Source organism: Dipodomys ordii, unplaced genomic scaffold, assembly GCF_000151885.1.
Source record: "Dipodomys ordii isolate 6190 unplaced genomic scaffold, Dord_2.0 Scaffold19, whole genome shotgun sequence".
In the NCBI taxonomy this organism is placed as follows: Eukaryota; Metazoa; Chordata; class Mammalia; order Rodentia; family Heteromyidae; genus Dipodomys; species Dipodomys ordii.
In genome coordinates this window covers 3831938-3841266 of record NW_012267235.1, presented here as the reverse complement: position 1 = coordinate 3841266, position 9329 = coordinate 3831938, and the positions used below count along the sequence as shown (strand labels likewise).

General features: G+C 39.8%; 1 protein-coding gene across 1 annotated transcript in view; it reads left to right on the top strand.

Moving 5' to 3' along the window:
• Dhx40 (DEAH (Asp-Glu-Ala-His) box polypeptide 40) overlaps positions 1-8625 on the top strand; it is a 43757-nt gene extending 35132 nt beyond the window's left edge. Inside the window, exons 14-17 of the mRNA XM_013013087.1 lie at positions 1754-1848; positions 4755-4824; positions 5287-5515; positions 7338-8625. Coding sequence (XP_012868541.1) covers positions 1754-1848; positions 4755-4824; positions 5287-5515; positions 7338-7477 — 534 coding nt within the window. The 3' untranslated portion in view covers positions 7478-8625. The remainder of the gene's footprint in view (positions 1-1753; positions 1849-4754; positions 4825-5286; positions 5516-7337) is intronic.
• Positions 8626-9329: the final 704 nt, after the last annotated feature.

The window sequence follows — 9329 nt, the reverse complement described above, 5'->3', positions numbered from 1 at the left end:
TTTTTTTTTTTTGTTGGTTGTGGGGCTTGAACTCTAGGCTTGGGCAGTGTCCCTGTGCTCTTCAGCTCAATGCGAGCACTGTACCGCTTGAGCCACAGCATCACTTCCAGTTTTCTAGTGATTTATTGGAGATAAGAGTCTCACGGACTTTCTTGCTTGGGCTGGCTTTGAACTGAGATCCTAGGATCTCAGTCTCCTGAGTAGCTAGGATTACAGGTGTGGGCCACTGGCGCCAGCTCATGTACTTTTTATCTAATTAATTTTTGGTGGTTCTGGATACATGTTCTGGTGCTTGTTAGGCAAGTCTTCTCCTCTCCTTCAGGCCTCCAGAACTAGATGTTTAATTTTGAATGAAAGTTTTCTGCTTGCTTTGTCCTTACATCCCGTCTTTATTTCTGCAGTGTCACACATTAATCCCATGTAGTATTTTTCATCTCTAGATGTTAGATTTGCATCTTTAAAACAAAAGGGAATTGTTTCCTGGGTCTCTACTTGTCACTAAGATGGGTAATGCTGGGGAAGTAAACCCATAGAACTCTATAGTCCAGTTATAATATGCATCATTTAGTTAATATTTTTATTCTGGGATGATATTTATGTATCTCTCTCTCTATATATGTTCTTACGACTTGTATTTTCCTACTTTTATATATGTTTAATAGTTTTTGAGTGGATGACAGATTGTGAATTTTATTATGCTAGGTGTTGGTTATTTTTTTATTTTACCTACTTGGAAGCTATTTGATCCTTTTGGGTCAGCTTGCTAGATTTGCTATACAAGATTAAAACAGTGCTCACTCTAGAGCAGTATACTACTGAGGCAAAATCCTTCTGAGTACTCTCCCTAACACTTAATCTAATCTAATTTATAGGATTGGCATAATTCCTAATCTATTGTGAATACTAAGTACTATGTTTTCTTATCCTTTTGGGAGGTTCTTTGGTTAGGCTGATAGCTCTTCACATTCATGTGCCAGTCAGTACTCATCTCAACAGATCATCTGCAGAGCTCTGGTAGTCAGGCTTTGAGAATCCAGCACTCTGAAATACAGTATTTATGTATTTTGTCCATCTTGTGGTTATTTCAGATGCAAGAGTAAATTTTTTATCCTTTTTTACACTATATTGGCCTGAGTAGATATCTTTAGGAATGTCAAGTATTAAAAATAAAAGCCAGGTGCCAGTGACTCACTCCTGTAATCCTACCTACTTAGGAGGCTGATATCTGAGTGGCTGAAGCTAGCCTGGGCTATAAAGTCCCCACGAGACTCTTATCGCCAATCAACCACTCAAAAACTGAATGGGGTGCTGTGGCTCAAGTGGTTGAGTACTACCCTTGAGCACGAAGATGTTCAGGTACAGCACCCAGGCCCTGAATTCCAGCCCTACAGCTGACAAAAAAATAAATAAAAATAAAAGATCAGATTTGAGCACCAATGGCTCATGCCTATAATCCCAACTAATCAGGAATATTAATCCCAGCTACTACTGAGATTTGAGGACCACAGGTCTGAGGACCACAGCCTAGTCAGGAAAGTCCATGAGACTCTTATTTCCATTTAATTAGCAAAAAGCCAGAAGTGGAGCTGTGGCTCAAGTGTTGAGTCTCAGCCTTGAATGAAAAAGGTAAGGAACAGTGCCCAGGCCCTAAATTCAAGCCCCGGTACTGGCATACACACACACACAAAAAAATAAAAATAAACGAGTATTTAAATTGTTCTGTTAGATTTACCACTAAACATATATTCTACAGCAAAGTGACTTTCCAAGAGAGACTTTTGAAGGCCCTAAACATGAAGTACTACGAAGATGTCTTTGTGCAGGCTACTTCAAAAATGTTGCTCGAAGGTAAGCTATAAGACTTTGAAAGGTGGATCAGAAGTACTACTATATTTGACTATAATATATGAACTATTAAAGATTACATTTTAAAATTTAATATTACTGTTAATATTTAATATTAAAGACTAAATGTATACAAAGTATAGGAGGGTATAAAATTTGGAGTTAAAGATGTGAATTAGGAAAACGTTGCCTATGGAAACAGCCCCAGAATACCTAAAGTGAATGAATGGATATGTTGCCAGCACTGATGGCTTATGCCCGTAATCTCAGCTACTTAGGAGGATAAGATCTAAGGATCACAGTTTGAAACCAGCTCAGGCAGGAAAGTCCATGAGACTTTTATCTCTAATAAAGCAACAAAAAAAGTGAAAGTGGAGCTGTAATTCAAGTGGAAGACCACTAGCCTTGAGCACAAAAGCTCAGGACAGCATTCAGGCTTAGGACTGGCATAAAAAAAAAGAAACAAAACTGTGTGTGTATGTGTGTGTGTGTGTGTAGGACTGGCATAAAAAAAGAAACAAAACAGTGTGTGTGTGTGTGTGTGTAACTGTGTGTATATATATATATATAGGTCCAGAAGACAAAGGGCACATACTTTCTCTCCTATGTGTATCTTAAACCCAGAATTCAGCCTTCCATGTAAACACATAGGTGACTATACATGTATGCATAATTAAGTTGACTAAAGTATAGTCTATGCAGGAGTGATATTCTGAGAAAAACTCTGAATAATTAAGAGACATGACTATCAGGAAGTTAAACATAGTGTCAAGTGGGGGATTTAGTGGCAGTATTGTGGACAAAAAGGGAATGGGGAACAAATGTCATCAGAGTACCCAGTGTACATTTGTGAAAAAGAAAGTGGCAAACTTGATATGATTCAAGTGGGGAGGGATTTTGGAAATAGGGGAGAATGATAAAAAAAAAAAAGGTATCTTTGATCCAGATGCACTGCACACATAAATGGACATGTTAAATTATAACCCACTTGTACAACCATTTGAAGATTTAAAAAAATCTTTATAAAAACATTCATGAGAAGCCAGTCGCCTGGTGGCTCAGGCTTCTCAGGAGCCTGAGATCTGAGGATTGAGGTTCAAAGCCAGCCTGGGCAGGAAAGGGAGGAAAGTCCGTGAGACTCTTAATCTCCAATAAACCACCAGAAAACTGGAAGTGGTCTGTGGCTCAAGATGTAGAGTGCTCGCTTTGAGCTGAAGAGCACAAGGACAGCGCCCAAGCCCAGAGTTCAAGTCCCATGACCAACCAAAAAAAAGAAAAAAAGATACATTAGATTTTTCTAATTGTCATGTTTTAGAACAGTAAAAAATCACTTTGAAAAGAGTTGTAGCATAATATAAAAACTGTACAGGAAGTGGCACTGTGGCTCAAGTGGTAGAGCTCTTGCCTTGAGTTGAAGAGCTCAGGGACAGCGTCCAGGCCCAGAGTTTAAGTCCCAGGTCTAACCAAAAAAAAAAAAAGGTTTATTTCCTGGGTGCTGGTGGCTCAAGCCTGTAATCCTAGCTGCTCAGGAGGCTGAGATCTGTGGTTCAAAGCCACTTGGACAGGAAAGGCCATGAGACTCTTACCTCCAATAAACCACTCAGAAAACTGGAAAGGGCACTGTGGCTCAAGTGGTAGAGTGCTCACCTTGAGCTGAGGAGCTAAGGGACAGTGCCCAGGCCTAGAGTTCAAGCCCCATAACTGACCAAAAAAAAAAAAGCCAAAAACTGTACATTATGTAACCCAGAAGTAGACAATTTTGTTTTACTATGTATTACTTGAAAAAACTATATTCTTATACATGTCTTGAGAACACTATCTGATTTATTTGAGTCTAAGTTTTGATCTTTTAATAAGGTCTCGTGTGTGTGTGTGTGTGTGTGTGTGTGTGTGTGTGTCTGTTTGTCTGTCTGTCTGTGTGTGCACGCCTGCCCATGCATGTGCACGTGCACGCTACTCCTGGGGCTTGATCTTAGGATAGTTTTGGTAATGAGAGCCTGTGCTCTCAGCTTGTTGTCAGCAGTAGCTTTACATCTGTTGTTGGTTCACCTGCAGCTGGGTTTGGCTATAGGCTTTACTTTGGAGCACACTCTGGTCATGCCATTATATCACTGGGGCCTTCATCAGAAGAAGCAATGCTAAGTTCTCACAGCCTGACCACACCAAAGCCGGCAGTCTTTAGTGGCTTACCCATAGCAGAAGCAGCAATAGCAGCAGTGATAATGGTCCTTGCTTCTATGAAATAAAGCAATTTTTGTAGTATGTGCCAAACCTGGGAGATGCTAAACTTTGTTTGAGTGAATTATTGGTGTAGACTTGCAAATGGATTTGTAGAAGCAAGACATTCACATTGAAGAAATGGAAAATTGGTTCTTCGGACCATGTTGCATTAGTATAAAAATATAATTAAAGCCAGGCGCTGGTGGCTCACGCCTGTAATCCTAGCTACTCAGGAGGCTAAGATCTGAGGATTGCAGTTCAAAGCCAGTCTGGGCAGGAAAGACTGTGAGACTCCTATCTCCAGTAAACCACTAGAAAACCGGAAGTGGCGCTGTAGCTCAAGTGGTAGAGCGCTCACGTTGAGCTGAAGAGCTGAGGGACAGTGCCCAGGCCCAAAGTTCAAGCTCCATGACCGACAAAAAAAAAAAAAAGTAAAAAAATATATAATTAAAAGAATAAAGTGTTAAAATCATTAGGTATATTTCTTCTATATCATTAATAACCTCCTTATTTAATATTGCAATGAAAGGGTAGAAGTTCATTGAGGAGGTATAGAATTTGAGAATGGGCAAGTGCTCTGTGGCCTCCTTAAACCAGCTGTTACGATGTTATTGTTTATGAGTTACTTAGACTATGACTTCATTTCTTTCTTGTTTTGATTTTTATCATTTGTTTTTTTCTGTTTATAGATCTGTTGGGAGAACGTTTTGTACAATGGATGGACGTGGAAGCCCAGTTCATATTCATCCTTCCTCAGCAGTAAGTACATTATTTTTAATAAAGGGAAGACATAAGAGTATAGGAGTAAATAATATATAAATGACTTTTACTTTTCACTTTGAGGTTGAATTTATATCTTCTTTTATGTGTTGATACTGGAGAATGAACTCAGGGCCTTAAACTCAGCTTTTCATTCATGGCTGCTTTTCACTCAAGTGGTACTCCACCACTTGAGCCATTTCTCTACTTCTGGCTTTTTGGTGATCAATTGGAGTTCATGGATTTTCCTGCGGCACTGGCTTTGAGCCACTATCTCAGCTTCCTGAGTAACTAGGATTACAGGCGTGAGCCACCAATGGCCAGCCTCATATATCTCATATATCCTCATATATATTGTACATAGAGCTGTAAGGGTATTGGTTGATCTAATTGTTAGGAGGATTTGGGTTATTTGATTGGTCTAATGTGGAATAATGAATCATAATGAATTCCTTTGTATAGCTTCATGAACAGGAAACCAAACTTGAATGGATCATTTTTCATGAGGTATTAGTTACCACCAAAGTCTACGCAAGAATTGTGTGTCCAATCCGTTATGAATGGGTGAGAGACTTGTTGCCCAAGCTGCATGAATTGAATGCTCATGATTTGAGTAGTGTGGCTCGACGTGAAGTTAGAGAAGATGCAAGAAGAAGATGGACCAATAAGGAAAATGTAAAGCAGCTAAAGGGTGAGTCATTCTACTCTTAACTGTTATGTCATACTATTTCCTAGTGGTGCTTTACTATTTTTGTCTGTATTTTTGTGAATTATTACTTTGTTTATTTATTTATTTTGCTAGTCCTGGGGCTTGAACCCAAGGCCTGGGCACTGTTCCTGAGTTGATTTTTATTGTTGTTGGTCCGGGGGCTGGAACTCTGGGTCTGGGTGCTGTTCCTGAGCTGTTCAGCTCCAGGCGGGTACTCTACCACTTGAGCCACAGTACCACTTCTGGTTTTCTGGTGATTAACTTGAGGTAAGTCTCACAGACTTTTCCTGCTTGGGCTGGCTTTGAGCCACCATCCTCATATCTCAGCTTCCTGAGTAGGTAGAGTTTACATGTTTGAGCCACTGGTGCCCAGCTTCCCTGAGCTTCTTTTTTGCTCAAGGCTAGCACTCTACCACTAAGAGCCATAATGCCTCTTCTGACTTTTTTCTGTTTATGTGGTACTGAGGACTCAAACCCAGGGCTTCATGCATTCTAGGCAAGCACTCTACTACTAAGCCACATTCCCAGCTCCTGAGTTATTACTTTAGAATTCCTTTTTTTTTTCCCAAGAAAATTTAGAAAAGCAGCATAAGGCCAGGTGCTGGTGACTTATGCCTATAATCCTAGCTACTCAGGAGGCTGATTTTTTTTTCTTTTCTTTTCTTTTTTTTTGGGGGGGGGTCCGGTCGTGGGGCCTGAACTCTGGGCCTGGGCGCTGTCCCTCAGTTCTTCAACTCAAGGCTAGCGCTCTACCACTTGAGCCACAGCGCCACTTCCAGCTTTTTTTTCTGCTTATATGGTGCTGAGGAATCGAACCCAGGACCTCATGCATGCAAGGCAAGTGTTCTACCACTGAGCCACCTTCCCAGCTCCCACGAGGCTGATTTGTAAGGATTGCAGTTCAATGCCAGACTGGACAGAAAAGTCTCTTGAGACTCTCATCTCCAGTTAACCACTTAAAAACTAGAAGTGGCACTGTGGCTCATGTGGTAGAGCACTATTCTTGAGCACAGAGAGGCTCAGGGACAGCATCTAGGCCCTGAGTTTAAGCCCCACAGCTGACAAATAAGAAAAGGAAAAGCAATGATCCTGAAATAGGGCCGGAAACTTAATTATCAGTTTACATACACAAAAAGGTTTGATGCTAAATGGATGGGTCATATTATATCTTTATTTAGCTTCTCTGGTTAATAGAATTGTGACGTTTTTTACCCAAGAAATTATAAAAGGGTCTTTAGAAATGTCAGCCATTTAGTGTTTTGTCGCAGTAATGTAACATAGTCCTACATGCTTGCATTAGGGACAGTTGTTTTGACTTTCCCTCTATGTAATTTTTTTGTTGTGTTGATAGTAGATATTTAGGGGTTCAAAATTAGGGTCTTATGCATGCTAAGCACACACTATACTGAGTTACATCTCCCCAGCACAAGTTCTTACTTTGTAAGCATAAATCATTATTTTTTTGGGGGGGAGGTCCAGTTGTGGGGCCTGAACTCTGGGCCTGGGCACTGTCCCTCAGCTCTTCAGCTCAAGGCTAGCACTCTACCACTTGAGCCACAGCGCCACTTCCGGCTTTTTTCTTTTTGCTTATGTGGTGCTGAGGAATTGAACCCAGGGCCTCAGGCATGCAAGGCAAGCACTCTACCACTGAGCCACCTTCCCAGCCCTCATTATTTCTTTTGATAAAGCAAAACTTAATTTCCTTTTAATTCTTCACTTAGTATTGAAAAAATTAGGATATTTCTTTCTTTAGTTCTGAAATGCAAAATTAAAATTTTATTGAATTAATTTGTCATTTTTTCAGATGGAATATCAAAAGAAGTCCTAAAGAAAATGCAAAGAAGAAACGATGACAAATCCATATCAGATGCACGGGCACGTTTCCTTGAGAGAAAGCAGCAGAGGACACAAGATCATGGTGACACATTGAAGGAAACAGGCTAAGAAGTCAACCCTCCAATTCAGGAAGTAGGAAAAGCAGCCAGGAAGTGTGCTTCTACTTTGCCAGTTATTTCAGACATTACTGCCAAGAGGAAGTGGTCAGCAGCTATTTCTAGCCTGTGAGCTGAAAGCAAATCAAAGCTCATCAGTACCAACAAATGGAATTTTGAAGGAAAGGATTGGGTTGCATAGTCATAGGCAATGATACCCGAACCAATGAAAGACAATACTTGTAATATTTTCCTTGCTTCAGTTTTGCTGGCCTTAACTGGTATTAAACGCTGTCATTGAGATATTTTCCAAGAACATTGAATTGTATTTAATCAGCGTGTATTCCATTTGCATTGAAGCATTAAAAATTATTTTCCTTAAATCTCTTTAAGGCCTTCTTGTTGCTATTAGATTAGTGTTATTCAGGTACGTGACCTTTTTCTTCAGAAGGCTGAATTTACATTAAGAGGTTTTTACTCAGCAATACGTAGATGTCTAACTGTTTAATTGCTACAGAGCTTTATAGATATAGAGAAGAGTCAGTAAATAAAATTTGCCTATGACAGGATTCTTTCTTGAATTAATACTAATCCTTAAAATTGATTTTTTCTGGGATTATACAAATTCCTTTTTATATAAAAAATATATTGTTTAAAACAGTAGCTATAGCCATTAACCAAAGGAAAGATGATATATATAAATATATATATATATATAAAGTCTTTTTTAGCTGTTCCTACATACTTGTATCAGCATCATGTATGTAGGTGTAACAGTGCTTTCAAGTAGTCCCTCCACCTGGCCTACTCTTTTGCCTCCAGCTGCTTGAGTAGGACTATTTAAATATCTGGTACACTGATCTTAAGATGGTATTTTCAAAGCAGCCAACACTACTTCACCAGTGTTTCAAATTGGAACCTTGAGGCTAGTTAGTATTACACTCAGGCCACACTCAGCACTTGCCTACTCTTGTTTACTGCCTTGTATTCTAGTTATTTGTGTATATGTCTGTCTCCCGCACTAGATTATACGCTCCTTGTGGGCAGGGGCTGTGTCTTTTTTGTCTTTGTATCTTTCATGGCACCTGGCATAGTGCTTTTGCACATAGTAGTCACTCAGTGTTTGTTAAATAAAGCTATTAGTGTCATTAAAACTCAAAAGACAGTATAATGTGTGTTTTTAGATATTTTGGTGTGGAGTAAAATCTGAGTCTAAACTTTATAGGGAACTAACTTCTAGTATTTTCCTTTGGCATCTACACAGGTTTTTTGTTTTTGTTTTTGCTTTTTTGTTGGTCGAGGAGCTTGAACTCTGGGCCTGGCGGCTGTCTTTGAGCCACAGCGCCACTTCTGGTTTTCTGGTGGTTTATTGGAGATAAGAATCTCACAGACTTTCCTGCCCAGGTTGGCTTTGAACTGCGATCCTCAGATCTCAGATACCTGAGCAGCTAGGATTACAGGTGTGAGCCAACAGTATCCGGCTATCTACACAGTTTTATGTTCAGTATTAGAAACTTGAAGCCTTTCTTGAAAAGTCACAAGAGGACCCAAATCCATGTGCTTTTCCTTGTAGGTGAGTGGTTATGGTTTCTGTCTTTGCAGCAATGTTAATTTACTTAGGGCTCTAGACACTTTCAGTACATTGATCATTTAGTCTTGTCAGTTTCTCTGCTAAGGTGTATGTTATTAGTGTGTTTCCTTAGATATAGTACTTGTGATGGGCTTGTGGGCTCTTGAAAGCTCTTTTCAGCAAATATTTACACACACTTAAAGTCTACAGTCATATAGTCAAGTGCCATCACTTGTCCCAATATCATCTTCTGTGGCATTTTTCTTTTTTTGGGGGGGGGGTCCAGTTGTGGGGT